The sequence below is a fragment of the Haliotis asinina genome, chromosome 9, assembly GCF_037392515.1.
Source record: "Haliotis asinina isolate JCU_RB_2024 chromosome 9, JCU_Hal_asi_v2, whole genome shotgun sequence".
NCBI lineage: Eukaryota > Metazoa > Mollusca > Gastropoda > Lepetellida > Haliotidae > Haliotis > Haliotis asinina.
The window spans coordinates 43,063,490-43,079,969 of record NC_090288.1 but is presented as its reverse complement, the minus strand read 5'-3'; the positions used below and the strand labels follow the sequence as shown (position 1 = coordinate 43,079,969).

The 16,480-nt window shown below is 37.6% G+C and overlaps 1 protein-coding gene across 7 annotated transcripts in view; it reads right to left on the bottom strand.

The window, feature by feature from the left end:
- The window catches only part of LOC137296807 (hepatocyte growth factor receptor-like), a 121,265-nt gene that overhangs the window by 27,272 nt on the left and 77,513 nt on the right, over nt 1-16,480 (bottom strand). For 3 of the 7 annotated variants that reach the window (XM_067828671.1, XM_067828670.1, XM_067828669.1), the window contains 6 exons: nt 7,975-8,163; nt 7,343-7,459; nt 4,129-4,229; nt 3,537-3,681; nt 2,784-2,955; nt 592-618 (listed from right to left, as the gene is read on the bottom strand). In XM_067828671.1, coding sequence (XP_067684772.1) covers nt 592-618; nt 2,784-2,955; nt 3,537-3,681; nt 4,129-4,229; nt 7,343-7,459; nt 7,975-8,163 — 751 coding nt within the window. The remainder of the gene's footprint in view (nt 1-591; nt 619-2,783; nt 2,956-3,536; nt 3,682-4,128; nt 4,230-7,342; nt 7,460-7,974; nt 8,164-16,480) is intronic. The other 4 variants (XM_067828676.1, XM_067828675.1, XM_067828672.1 and 1 more) reach the window with 3 other exon arrangements.

The following is a 16,480-nucleotide window of genomic DNA, read 5'->3' as shown; positions in this document are numbered from 1 at the left end:
TAGATATTAGTGTCTCACATGCTGTTGGTAACAAACCTTATGAAACATCTAAGAGCTTGTGAAAATACTTTTTGTCAAATAAAACTACTGCAACTTGTACAAACAGTGGGAAACACATAGGACAAAAACAGACTAGAAGACTCAAAGTTGAAATCCATCATTTCACAGGAAAACATGAAAGTATCTACTTAATACCATTATCTTGTTACAATAAATGTAACAAGTAAACACCTTTTTAGAATATTTTACGTTTTAAATTCCCTTCTCAATCAAGAATTATTTTTTCAACAAAATATGAGCAGAATATGAAGTGATACATAGCTGCACACAAGCAGAGAAACACATAAAAGTCTATAAGCCATGCAGAGTGAACAAAAAAAGGGACAAAATTGCAAAATGTCAAATATAAAGTTTAAGCAAAAGTTTTCACATGCTTAGAGAAATTCTATTTCAACAATTAAGACTACAGTGTCCTCTGGAAAAAACCCCATTAGTGTATTCTTAAAATGTCTGTAAAGTGACTCAAGAGCAATCCAAAGTAGAACAGACAAAAAAAAAAGTGCTGAAAAATTCTGAAAATATTTAACATACCTTTTAGAGATGGTTGAGGGATATTTGCTACAACATATAATTCATGAACATGACTGTTTCAACTGATACTGATTACCTGTATTCTGCAAAATTTACTAAGTAATGTAATGTTTCACTATTTTTCAGAAACATAAGTTTGTGCATGATTCAGATGAACAAAATGATGAATATTTTACCACAACTAGGGAGAAACTGCAGTGAAACTCAATAAATATTCACAAAGTAAGCTCACACATGGTCTTGGAGAGGTGATGCTTAAAAAGATAAAATGACTAATTTCATTTGTCAGAACCTATTTTCTTAAAGAAGAATATGAAAGACTTGCAGTCATTTGCTGGGTGATAGACAAAGCCATCTGAAACATATACCCAAAGTTTCAAATACAAATTATGCCTATTTACGTCTTAATCGCCAAAACAGTTTCTGTTATTTCAGCTTCGGCCATTATACATATTCCACTGGAAGTCATGTCATCTTTCTGCTCGTGACGTCAAATATGACTAGAATCTAGTGCTACAGTAATACAAGTTGTATTGTTTCTGTCATTTCTGTAAATGGTACGATAGTTTATTCTGTTGCTTGGGCAAGCATGGAATCTTCGGACAATCCATTTTCCAAGTAAAAAGACAGATTTAGGCAAGAGAAATGTTCCGATTATTCTGAGTCGGGTGCGCTTACTTTCAAAACCGGTGGGCATCGGAATACCCTCACCTCAGTAACACCTAATACTAAATTAAAGTGCAATGAAAACATCTCTCATCCGACAGTTGTTTATATGATGAACTTACGCAAAGACAAATGTTCTTCAAAGATGTCCCTTTTAGATGAACTTTACAAACTTTTTGTGAAATTCTGATAGTGGAAAGTGATTCTTAGGATGCGTTTTTCCATATATAAAAAAATAGCTTTACGTCAGTAATCTCCTTTGGTCACATGCAACCAAAAAATCAAACATGATTGAAACACAATTATCACTTATTCATGACATATAAGGTACATTGTTGATCGTGAAAAAACAAATAAACAAAATTATAAGCGTACAATCGCAAATCAAAAGCGCAATATTTTGTACTTGGGTTTTCTTCCCTCGAAACTTAGCACCTGGGCGACCAAACCCGGTCAGAGAGGGTGGGTGTGCTCTTAAGTGTAACAAACACTTTTCATTGGCTGATTCACTTGCTGATATGCAGAAGGCTCATGCTGTGTATTTAGAGATGATCTGCTTGATTGGCATTTTGGAAATATCATGCGTAATAAGAAAGCAAGATTTTTTATGGACAACAATTTCTTCTGTTGTATATGATGCGACTTTTCAGCTTGGATTCATAAACCGTAGTCAAGCAAGATTGATAATGGTATAAGAATCCATAACAAAACGTAGCATCATATAGAACAGAAGAAGTTGTTCTAAAAAAATACTGTATATAGAGATACTGGGTTTTGTAAATACATGCTCTCTGCATTTCCGTTTGATCCGATCAACAAATACTGAGATGGTAAACTACTACATGGCTGGAAACTGTCCTTAGTCCAACTACAAAGCAGAACTTGAAACTGACAATCTGAGGTTGCACCTGTTTTCATCTGATCCAGTCATCCAGGCAAAGTGGATGCAGTTTTTTTGCAACCCAGATATAATAACATCTGTATATTTATTACTGCAGACCCAAGATACTTGTAATCACAAGAAAACATCTCTTGTTCTCCAACTGCTACTATCCTTGCATGCATAACTTGCTGTGTTTGAATAAGTTGCCTTCCTGGTTCAAGCTGCGTGAACCTAACCACTGTGCATGGACTATGGGCGCAACAGAGCACAGCTGGTGAAACCACTTTTCCCCCCCCCTGCTGGGGGAAAGTAAGTGAATTGTTTGAACTCTGATTTTGTATGCTTTTTTTCGTCACGTTATTTTGTAACTTATGTTGATTTGTCTCTGTAAGTCCATACCAAAAGGTATTAGAATCTGCAAAGTTGTGTTTTGCATAGGATGTGACCTTTAATTTATTTATAATGTACTAACTATAATGTACCTTTAATTTATTTATTATTTTTATCTATCAGAATGACCTCAAATACTACATAAATGATATCTATGAGCGTCGTTTTATACAGATTAAACAAAACCTCTCCTCCGTCAAGGGCAGATAACTCTAAAAGCAAGATCAAGCATGCGAGAGATCTACCTACTCACCCTTACCATGAGGGATGGTTGGTAGGCGGTCCTTCTCAGGCAAGGGGCAGGTAATCCTGTCATCCTTAAGAGAGGCTTGTGTTCCATGCCTTGTTTCCCCAGCAACAAACAAACACTGGAGATCGTCACTGTTTTTCTGTTGGACAGCAACCTTGTCCAGCTCAAATGTGATCTGAAAAGATCATTTGATCAAAATGTTTTTGTGCACTCACACTGACCATATCTTATGATTTATTAATTTTAATCCTGAAACACTAATCTACTCATAGAATTACAGACAGAACATAATGATAATAAATGCTTGCATCTGCCTTTTGCAATAAAGGCCATTAATTATTACATGTCAATGAAATTTTTTGAGTGATGTGGATGTCAATGATATCCAATGACATCATGTAAGTCAGTTAATATTAAATCTGCAATGGGAAAACCTAGTTGATAACAGGGGCAATGAGCCACATCACCAGGGTATAACATATCATACTGCTCAAAATAAGAATCACATGACACATCATAATACTACAATTAATATGTCATGTTAAACGGGTAGTCCTTAACATACTACAGCATGTCTGGGTAGTCTGGTGGTGAAAGCACACTCTCACACCGACCACCCATACTGGCACATGTGGTACTGCTGACTGCTTCTTAAAATACCTCTCACTCACTCACACACAGTCCATCAGTCACCAAAAATGCCATGTTGAGTATTGGGGTTGCTGCACATACCGCTGTAGAAATTAATCTACCAACCTGCTTTGAATCTTGTTTGTTTTCGAGACTCTCAAAGCTGAACATTTCTGGTTGGATGTTTTTAATGCTAGCACATGATTGGTCATCTGATGCTAGCCAATGAGGAGTGACTGCTGATGACTGACACCTGTCTGCTGAGATGCACCTAGAAAATAATTCAATACTCAGGAATGAGAAATGCATGTGTAAAACAAGAGGCAGACAAACATTTTGATGCAAAGACAAAATTTAGATTTAAAAAACCTTTGATGACTTACATTTTTACTTCGGTGACCTAATATTCAGTAATCCTTTCAAGATCATCAGACTGGCTTTTTGTCAAAAATACTAAAACTAGAGGTGTGACAATACAGAAAAAATTTCCAAAAGCGATAAGATATACACTGAGATATCATAAGGTATTTATAAAATCATATTTTGACAGCAAATAACAGTGTAAAGTTTGACATAACCATCAATTTCTAGTGAAAATTAACAATGTTAAGATCAACAATACCTATGAAAAGAAGTACTGATATATTTCATAATTTTTACAATCACGATTATCAATATTACAATATTCATTATCACGGAAAAAAACATTTCAACTGACCTATTCTGCATGACACACCAGCCACAAATGTGATCTGACACAGTCATACAGTCCTCACAGCTGGCACGGTCCCCACAGTGGTCAGTTGACAACAGCACAACCTGTATGGACAATACACAGTTAGTAAAACACATATGGCATGTTTAAACCCTCAGAAGTGAGGGACTTACAGACCACCAAATTGGCATGTATAAACCCTGAGGGGCTTACATAAAATCATAGTATCACACAGCACATGTATAACCTCTCAAAAGTGAAGGGCTTAGAGACCACCATAGTACTGTACTGTCTGAACCCTCAATACTGAGCGACTTAAATAAGATCATAGTTAGATTCAGTACATGTATAAACCCTCAGAAGTGAAGGGATTACACATTACCATAGTACTGTACTGTATGAACCCTCGACACTGAGGGACTTCCATAAAATCATAGTTAGATTCAGTACATGTATAAACCTTCAGAAGTGAAGGGATTATACATTACCACAATACTGTACTCTATGAACCCTCAATACTGTGGGACTTCCATAAAATCATAGACTCATTCATGTATAAACCCTCAGAAATAAAGGGATTACACATTACTCAATACTGAGGGACTTCCATAAAATCATAGTTACACTCAGTACATGTATAAAGCCTCAGAAGTGAGGGGCTTCCAGACCACCATAGTACTGTACTGTACAAACCCTCAATACTGAGTGAGTGAGTGAGTGAGTGAGTTTGGTTTTACCCCGCTTTTAGCAATATTCCAGCGATATCACTGCAGGGGACACGAGAAAATGGGCCTCACACATTGTACCCACCCTCAATACTGAGGGACTTCCATAAAACCATAGTTACACTCAGTACATGTATAAGACCCCAGTAGTGAGGGGCTTACACATCATCATAGTTGCACACAGGACATGTATAAACCTTCAATACTGAGGGATTTCCATAAAAACATTGCTACACTCAGTATATGTATAAACCCTCAGTAGTGAGGGGCTTACACATAACCACAATTGCACACAGGACATGTGTAAACTCTCAGTAGTAAGGGGCTTACAAATCACCACAGTTGCACACAAGACATGTATAAACCCTCAGAACTGACAGGCTTTCATAAAATTGTAGTGAGGGGCTCACACTACATTACAGAGACACACAGGACATGTATAAATCTTAAGCCGTGAGTTGACAGCCCAATGCCCTGTTCAGGAAATGACAGCAAGTGAAATTGTTCTTAAAATATTTTATGATAAAAACAACATAAAATCATGTCCATAGACATGGATGCTCTCGCTGCTGTAGGAAGTGTTCCCTACAGTGAGTGTGCTCTTGTGATTAATTTCTACTAAACAAGTTCAACATAAATCTATGAAGCTATGAGATGCACACCTTTAGAGTCCCAGGGAAACACATGCATAAGCTTAATCAAATGCGTCAAGCATTTTTTGTAGAGAAGTGGCTAGACTTAATCCCTTATTTCACTATCATCAGAGAGAAGTTTCCCAAAACTTCAAAAAGTTCAAATGTCTCTATACATACAAAATAAATAAAAAATATGAGATGCACACCTTTAGAGTCTCTATAAAAGACATATGTATGCTAAATGAGTTTTGTGCAGTGTTTTTTTGAGAAGTGGATAAGTACATCTCCTGTTGCATGGGATGAACTGGATGAATAGAACACACAAACATCATTTCTCAAATTTTGAAAGGATTGTTTTTCACTTGTAAGGAATGAGAACTATGTGAATGTCATCAACTGTTTTTGATAACATTACTAAATATATTCCCTTTGTTCCTTACCTGTAATTCCTTGCAGCTAACAGTGTTTTAATCGTTTGTACATATCTATTTCATTTTTATCTTGTATGCAATATTTCAGAATAACATAACATTCATTCCTAAACAAAGCATGTTTACAAATTTCTGAAACTCAAAAAATCAAATTATGCAAGTTTAAGCATACAAATCTTCCAATAATCAACAAACCGAGTCAGCAAATGACTACCAATTAGGTAGAGTTGAATATATTTGTTGATGATAAACAAACAGCATTAATGTACACAGATCTGATTCCAAAAGCGATTTACTAACTGATGACAAAATCTGTACAGAGTATTCTGTTTCAAAGCATACACAGCCTGAGACAGAAAAATCAAAATTAATTTTTATTTTCATTTTATCAGAATCCATCTGTGTCAGAGACAGATGCTGAAGTTCACACCTGATTTCTTCTGCAACGTCCTTTGCAAAATCAGCCATAAACTGGTTAAACAAAAATTCTCATTGACTATGATAATCGGTCCTAAAATCTATAGGGAACAGCCAGGACAGAGATTTATATCAAGAATATGCATGTCTCAATTTATGAGGTAATTTATGTCTCCCAACATGAAAAATACTCCTGGTCTAACAAAAGGTCAACAATGAACAAAAACTATAAACACACGGGGAATTACCCAGCTCCTCATCAAACAGCACTTTTTTCATATTTGCTTCAGACATCTGACATGCCTGAGAGTTTCTACAAGATTGGCAAAATCTGTAATATTACTAAAAAACTTTTGTAATATGACTCACTGCATCCTCAAATGCCAAACCCTCCTTGTTCAACTCTGAGGTAGAACTGGAGCCAAGTGTTGTACAGCTAATGCACAGCAATAAATACTGTATGGGCTTGGTACGCCATTCCCCTTGGAATTAAAATATTTTCTTCCTGCGCCATGTTTCGTGGATGCATTGTGAAGAGCCAAAACTTTGATCGAAGATAAAGATGTAAGATATAACACAAACAGAATGTGCTTTTGCACAATTATTGGCAACTTCATAAATACGCACAGGGAGGACAATAAGAACAGGCCTCAAGTAACATACCCATGTGGGTTTAAACTTCTTCTCCAACAAACTGAGTGAACGTTTCATCAAGTAGGCCATTCAGTTGTCTGCAACTTTCCTTACTGACCATTTTCATTACATCAATGTACTTTGAACATTACAATAATGACTCAGGAAATACATATCTGCAGGTTTGCTATGGCAACCAAATTAAATATCCATCAGCAACATATTTTAATGTTTTTGCTGAAAATTCCCTAAAAATAACCACAAAGTATGAAAGGAGAGCCTGAAAGGAGAATTTCTGAATGAGTGTTAAGACAGTAACATTCACAAAATCTACTCTAAGAGCAATCTCACTCATCTGTTCATGAGGCTGTCTTACCTTGTCTGGAGTCAGGACAATCAGTTCATGCATGTCAGGAGCCTGGAGAATCTTCTTGATTTGCCCACGGGTCTTCAGAGTGGCCACAACATCAGCAGTATCCTTCATCACCAACACCTACAATCAAAGTTCAGGACATTTGAAGTGTGAGTGGTTAAGTGAGTGAGTGAGTATGGTTTTATGCTGCTTTTAGCAATATTCCAGAAAAATCATGAGGAAAAATGGGCTTCACACATTGTACCCCTGGGGGGAATTGAAACCAGGTCCTCGGCATGTTGAATGAACGCTTTAACCACTGGGCTACCCCACTGATCAGAAACTTGAAGACATTATTAAAAGAGACAAAGGTGGCACCAAAAAGTGCCCCAGGCAATAAAGTGAAAATGAAGTTTGTGTGATCATAAGAATTCCATTTACTAAATTGGATTCAAGTCATCTTGAGGTTGTCAGACATGTTGTCTGGGAGAGCCAGTGGCTGATATTACCAAAGATCTAAACAAAGGTCAACTATTAAGACACCTGAACTTCAGTTTAGTCAACTCTCCTGCCATCCATTTGGTGTTGGACATCCATTCACCATTAACATCACCCCATCCTTGGTTTTCATTCTTCTTCAGCTGAGAAAGACTCACCTTGCTGACTTCAGCTGCAGAAGTCCCAATGTAACAAATGAGGTGTTTGCCTTCTTGTCTGACAAACAAGGCAGATGCATCTGTGTCTGGCATCTCAAGTTTGGGTGATGACCGCACCGCCAAGGAGCCTTCAATGGAGGAATAGGCTTCAGCAACATCAGACTGGCCACACACGTCAACAGGTGCCCCCTGAAACAGTATCATATACACTTAACAATCTGCATGTTTTGGAATAAATTTAGTTCACATGAACAGTATTCTTTAGCAGGAGCTGCTGCTGCTGTCAAGTGAGTAGTGTAGTGAGTAGTGAGTAGCGTGTGGTTAGATAAGCAGGCTTTACTGTTTTCCACAATGTGTCACATTAAAGTATGAACAAAGTCTTAGCACTGTACCTCAAAGACATGAAGCTCAAATAATTTGCTGACAAATAAAGAATATTAATTGTCAAGGACTATAACTTCAGATTCAGTTCCAGGCACACACAAGGGATGCAACTCTACACTGTAAATTGTGCAACCTTAAATAGGTGGTTCACCCTTGCTGCTGGATTTGGTGGAAGGGAGTAAAGATAAATCAAATATCATGTAAAATCTTGGAAATGTTGATTGTTCTGGTAACTCATGCTGAGTGGAAGTTTGGTTAAAACAGAACGGATTGGGTAAGGATGGTAATTAAAGACAAAAGTGAAAGAAAAATGGACGTGTGGGGGCAGGGTCAGTTTGTTTCCCCAGCACATACACAGGGTACAGATATACCCTCGATAAGACATGGCTGCCCTACACATGTATCTGCCTTGGTGAGTGATGACCTGATCCAGATCTGCAAACTCTCAGTACACCCATTCAAGAAATACTCCAGCTGGTACAGACACAACCGATACCACCACTGCACATTGCAATACACTGCAACAATCACAGTTTCGATATACAAAAAATAATTTGGTAAAGAAACTTTAATGTCAAAGAAGGGTAAGTGAGTTCTTACACTGCTTTCAGCAATATTTCAGGAGTGTCACGGCAAGGGGACACTAGGAATGGTCTCCACACATTATACCCATGTACAATGATGAACAAACACTTAAACCAGTATGCTGCTCTACCGGCTCTCGTACATGTTCAACTCGATCACATACAAGGTCAGTCATCAGAACCAACAAAATGTACTAATAAAATAATCTGACAAAGACACTAAAGTAGAGATGCCTTAATCTTGCTATTACCAGTAACGAAACACACATGAGGATCATGATTTGTGTGGTTCAGGGTTAACAAACCTACTTACAACCCAATCATAAACTCATCATCGAGATGTCAATCACTTGACTGAAAACATCATTTCCAAATCTGACACAAATTCATTACACCAAGAGACCTTGGTCTCTTTATATGATTGCATCTCAAGGTGTGTTTCCTTTTCTAATGAGAAGACACTGGAGTTCCTGATCAGCTCATCAAGGGCATGTCAAGAGTATTAGTTATGAGCCATGGCATCTGGTCAGCAAGAACAGCTGGATGTGTGCTGGAAGCTCAAGGATGGCTTATAATGAACAACTGACCCAGAGGCCATACCATCAGGCATAACGGCACATCCTTCCTCATCACCTAATGTAACATGAAACACCTTCAACAAGACCACTGTCTAATAACAACACCTTCAACAAGACCACTGTCTAATAACAGAACACCTTCAACAAGACCACTGTCTTGTAACGCATCTTTAACAAGAAGACTGTCTTGTAACAGAACACCTTCAACAAGACCACTGTCTAATAACAGAACACCTTCAACAAGACCACTGTCTTGTAACTCATCTTTAACAAAACACTTCTTGAAACACATCTTCAACAAAAGTGGACCCCCTGCTAATTCTAACTGGTTCAGAACCACAATGTTTTTCACAAAGTCTTAACAACACTTCAATTCATTTAGAAACAACAACACAGTTGTCCAAGAAGCCTTACAAAGACTTGAAGAAACGTTTCTGTTGAACACTGTCAGGTAACAATTGTTCATGAAGCTCTATGGAAACTCTTTGAAACTTATGCACCAAGTTAGCCCTAGTACAATACATCTTCTTTCAAAAAAAAAAAGAAAGAAAGAAAAGGATATTTGATCTATGTTTTCAAATGTCTCATATCAAAGTCAAACACAGTAGAATTCAACTGAAAAACAAACAAACAAGCTTCCTAAAACAAAGGTACCCAGGTCATCAAGAAATGAACCTTTAACAAGCTACAAACTATGACAAAACAACTGATTACATAAACACACACAGAAATTCCCCCATGGAGGTCATGTCGGTATTGAGTTTCCAAACTTAAAATCAAGATGGCTGCCATTCTGACAGGAAGACAAGAAGTTAATTAATAGGGCGCATCCTCGAAGTGTTACGCACATTGATCCTTTGGTTTATCGGGGTTAGAATTCTTTACTGCTGAGGGAATTGTATTGGTTCCCCTTGGCTAGACATGGGTCTTCTTCACTTTTCACAATTACACTACAATTTGTTTGTGTCAGCTTGTCCCAACTGGCAACTTTCCACCATCATGAGAAACCAACCAGAACTGCAATTATCATGTTCCATGGCAGTTCACGAACAGATACTGGTTCTCTTTTTTTCTTCTGATCTTCTATGTCACTCAACTGATGGAGCAGATCGTGAACTATGCTTTCAATCATACAAAACATGCTGGAGCTGATTTGTTGTGTATAGCTATTTCTCCCTTGTTACCAATAGCATGGAAGACATCTCCTCCTGTCAGATCTCATATCGAGATATCAATAAGCTCATTCATTCTAATAAAAAAGGTCATATATAGCCTTCCTAAACCAGAAACATACTTCATCTATCTTGATGTACCTACCCCTCATGTTGGACATTCTTATGAATATCAACAACACTTTTATCAAATTTTCAACAAAGCACTGTAAGAGTAATTTTGACGCCATGACAGTGACAAATGGCTTTTTCTGTCTTCTGCTCTCACACTGACAATGGAGAAAGCAATCTTTTCCCCCAGGAAATTTGACTCTTCCAGGAACAAACGCCTCAACAGTGCACTTTATTCACCCCTAGCCATCTTAACTGATGGCTCCTGACATGGCACCACTGGTACATGTTTTAAATATTGATGTTGTCTTACTCATGGTAATCTTCACAGAAAAGCTATTCACACAATCTGCAGCATAATCTGTCCAGGTTTCCTAAACTTTCATACTACAATACGAATGCGCATTGGGTTCTTGTCCAGAGAGAAACTATGTCAAGTAAAGAGGAACATCATAGCTTCATTACTTAAGACAATTCCATGTATGGAGGCCACATGTTGGGAATGATTTATGTGGAAATACTCCTTGCTAAAGAGTAGAGGTAGGAAGCCATAATGGAGTAAATATTTCTGTCAATTCTGGGCATGGATCATTATCTGACTTCCACACATCCACAAGGTCAATGCAGACCAGACACAGACGTAGGGACATGTTCAACCTCACCAGCATGACCTCATCCCCCACTTTACTTCTTGGCAGATAATCTAGAATGAGTGAGTAAGTATAGTTTATGCTGCCTAAGCAATATTCCAGCTATATTGACCCGTGAAGGTCCCAGGGTAGAATAGGCCTTCACCAAACCATGCTTGCCATAAAACGAGACTGTGCTTATCTTAAACTCACTCTAGCTATATCACTGAGGGGGACACGAGAAATGGGCTTCGCACACTGTACTCATGTAGAGAATTGAACCCGGGTCTTCGGCACGACAAGCAAATGCCTTCACCACTTGGCTATCCTAAAGCATTGCATTTATGAAGCAAGTGCAAATTTTATTCCAAAGATTAGATGAAAAGTGAGTTGGGGTAAACATGGTCATGAAGATCTCCGTAGAAACTGAATAACAACCAACACGGATTGCCCAATTTGCTTTGAGTTGCTGTACATATGATATACATAAATTATTAATACACACACATATATAAATAGTTTAAAGAACATTAGATTATAGGCTTTTCAGTTTGCATTACGTTTTTCAGATCCTTATTAACCAGTTGAATCCAGGCATGAACACATAAACTTTACTGCAGTGTATGATGTAAGCCAGTGCAATGTTTCACTTGCTCATTCACATTTCAGAATTGTGAGATGTGCATCATCTGACGAACTTTGAACATGACATGGATGGATGCAAATCTGAACTCACCTGCAACAGCTTCGTCAGCAGAAACTTTGCATGAAAAAAAGGTTGCCTCATTTGCACTTAATACTGAATATTCTGGATGCAAGGGAGAAAAGAGATAAGAATACCCAAATAATACTGCCAGTGTCTCCATTTGCATTTAATACTGAATATTCTGGATTCAAGGGAGAAAAGAGACAAGAATATTCAAGTAATACTGTCAATTTCTCCATGACAAACATGTTTCAAATGATAATGAGAACACAATCATGCAAAATAAAACCCTAAGAGGATACCTTCTTCAGAAGCACAAATTTCCCCAAGACAAACACTTACATCTAAACATATATAATTGTGATGAAAACAAATAATTTATTTTAAAAAAGGGGCCTTAGTGAACTTGGGGAAATCTAGACTTGCTTCCTTAAAGGAAGGGTTCAGTACTGCAGAAAGGTCTTGGCAGAAGGGACATGATGGGGTGTAGGGACGACATGGCAGACTTAAGTTTCCCCCAGCATCCTGAGTCCAAATGACAGCACAGATTGCATGGATGTTCAGAACAAGTCTCATGCACTTGAGGTATTGTTCCTTTCATCACTAAATCAGACCCACACTGAGGGTCAATGGCTGCCAGGCATCTAGAAAATTGGTTTAGATGCATTATCCCAGGCAGAACAGACAGAATTCTGTACAATCAGGCATTTTCTGCCGATGAAGCAGTCAAGGATTTAAAACCATATGTTCAGGATGTTGAATATTGAGCCACATTTCAGACAAACATTCACCATACTTTGTGGTCATGATTTATGTTTTCTGCTATCAGGACTTCATTGGTTTTCGATGACATGTCATATATTGTATACTAGTATATTACATCCTGAAGCATATTGCCAGCAATATGAATAAGAAACCATATCACAAAATGAAACAACATTCAGTTCATGAGCCTGTCAACAACAGTACACAAGCGTCAAAAGACCCTGATGGAACTGGAAGTAATTTCAAGCTACTGATGGAAATCTACCAACTGAACTGATTGTAACTTTTAATGCAGTGCATAATACATTTATCATTTTTATCTTTGGTATGCCCTTTTTATCGCTTTTTCTGTGAGCTATGGCATTAACAGTTTTATCCTTGATATACCCTTCCTACTGGTTAATCCTTGGTATTCCCTTCTTTTAAGTTTTAACCTTGCTGTGTTCTTAACAGTTTTATTTTGCTATGTCCTTATCAGTTCTATCATTGCCCGATTCAGTTTCATCTTTGTAAGGCCAGCAAATCACTTATAACCTTGCGATACCAGTTTTATCAGCTTTAATGCTCTCTATCAGTTCTCTTCTTGCTTTGTCCCTCTTATCAATTTTATCCATCCAGATGTTATCTGTCTTACCTTCTTTAATTGTAAAGCTGGGGTACATGCATACACCTGTCTTTACACCTGGTGATATTCCCAAAGCTCATTACAAGAGCAGGAAAAGGCATGCTTGGAAATGGCGGTACTAATAAGGGAGCCACAGTCTAGTAGGAATTCATGCATCAGCTGACAGCAGGACAGGCTGATTTCCAGAGCACTGAGAAAGTGACCTTCTGGACAGAGTATTTCCTCAGTTAAACTACATTTAATGTATTCATAGCCATGCGTTTCAGTTGGAATATAACAAATGTCGAATTTTCATGGCATTGTGTTTGGCTTCAAAAAGCAGTCAAATTTATTTCATTTGCATATTCAATTCGAAAGGGGTTAGCATCATTCATTCCACCAATGGTGTTTGTTTTCAAAAATAGGATGACCAATAATATGAAAACAACTGAGAGGTATATTGCTCATCTTCAGTAATTTTCTGTAAAGTCATTAAAGTCACAATAGAAATTACTTTTTTCCCAAAAAGTTGTCAGAGAGCCCTTTTTTTTATGTCTTCAAGAATTTCAAAAACTTTTTCAACTTGAACATGATTCTACTTCAGAGCAGCCAGTCTTATCGGTGATGGAGACTAACTTTGGTTGAATAATGTATTTTTATATGAGTGGATGGGTACAAGTCTACTTTATTGCGGCTGTAGTTTTCTGTTTTCACATCATTAATCAGCTATGATTAATATCCCAGCAGGCCAAGTATTTTCTCTACCTTGGAACGAGTTCCACAGATAAGGGTATCAAATGCATGGAGTTTTATAGTTTCTGCACTACGCATTTTATGGACAAATTTATGCTTCCTTGTGATGCATACGCGTCTGTTTATGACTTATCACCATTCCAAAACTTTAATTTGTATTCACAAAGGATACAGAATGGTATATGCCTTCAGTTAATTTTTACAGTCCAGCAATCAAAGATGATGATTTGGAAATGGAAATTCCGTATACTTTTGTTTGATGCCTTTTCAAAATTACTCTTTTACGGTACTTGTATGGACAATGTGTATTATGTGTGTGTGTTATATCCACAACTGCTGCATTTCCCCTGTTTCCAACCCTACAAAGAGTCAATTACCAACTTCACAGCTGCTGTGAAAAGAAAAAAATTATCACTGAAAACTCCAGAGATTTCAAGAAAGTTTGAGCGACTGCTATATTCATTGTCTGATCTAGACATATTTATCTGATGCATCACATATTAGATAGACAAGAGCCCAAACATCCGTATGCATCTCCAAGAGCTTTCCATTGTGGCCACTCTGAGGCAGACGTAATAATCGTGCATAACACTTTGATCAAGAATTCCAAATGTTTTTTAAAAAAAATCATTTTGGCAAGGAGACGATGGGCGCCAGCTGAGGCTGAAAGCTGCTTGCCTTTGTCCGATTCTCAATCAGGCACGAGAAAATAATATTCATCGATTCCTTTGATAAATCATTGGTCAGTAATATATCCACAGGGGATTGCTTTTCTTTTGAACTGGCGTCAATGATATTTGGCACAAAAATACGACATTAATGTTGTTTTATCATCAGAATAATCCAGATTTGATAGAAGATCTCTCGGCGAGATAATGACGCAATCAACTTTCATCTTGCTCTAAATCAAATATCAAAGCTAGTGATATTGCAAAATGGATTTATTCAATATTAGATATTCAATATCTAAACCAAAACATCAAAGGAATTAATGTTGATGTTTCTCCCTTGTTCAAATTCAGTGAAACCCAAAAACCTTGAAAGTTATCATTTGATGAATGTTATGAAATTTTATACACAACTTCATTTTACAATCTGTAACGATTTCTGTGTTCACAGACCTGGAAAAAGGACCATAAACTGTCATATTAGCACATAAATTTGATAAAGTCTATCAATTAGTGAACAAAACTCCTTCATCATGCTGACAAGATTGAACAATGATTACTCAGAGCAAACAATATCCAGCAATGTATCATCACTAAAAATCAGCATCTGAAAGGGTGGCTGGACAGGACAGTTTCTCAGTGTTTTGAGAGCCTACTTAGAATTCTTCAGAAGACTACTTGCCTTGTTATATAGATACCTCTGATCTGATTATTAAAGGGAGTTGCCATGGTCCTCTGTGTCTTTTCCAGCAGTATTGCAGTTATATAACAGCCTGGCACTTTAACATGGAAGGAAATCTATAAGACTTGGATAGGAACTTTGGAAATCCATGAGATTTGAAATAGTGCTGACACATCATTATCTGGGAAAGGTAATTCTCGGATTCAAACCCAGAATCAGTTTTCCTGATTCCATACCATAGCCACCACTACTAAGTCATTTATGTGTAAGTCATACTGCTTGACGCGTCATCCCATCATAATTGTGTGGATTGATGGTGATGTTGATGATCACAGGATTGTCTGATCCAGATTAGATTATTTACAGACCACCAAAATGTAGCTGGAATACTGCAGAGTGCTGTGCCCTCTCATTTCTTTTTCAATAACTGTTTGTTTCAATAATTGCGTTGTGGTGTCTACACATTGTTGGTATCCTTGAACTTAAGTGGTATCTCCACCTTCATCACTTCCTCCGTAAACCTTCAGCAATAGGCACAAACCTGAATACAGTTCAAGAGACCCAAGCCTTCACGAGTTAGTATATTGTGACTTCTAAGATTGTTTCTGAGAATAGAAACTGTGAACTTTACCACCAGAAGCTGACTTCAAAGGAGTGAGTGAGTGAGTGAGTGAGTGAGTGAGTGAGTTTAGTTTTACGCCACACTCACCAATAGTCCAGCTATATGGCGGCAGTCTGTGAATAATCAAGTCTGGACCATACAATCCAGTCACCAACAACATGAGCATCGATCTGCGCAATTGGGAACCGATGACATGTGTCAACAAAGTCAGTGAGTCTGACCACTAGATCCTGTACGTTGCCTCTTAC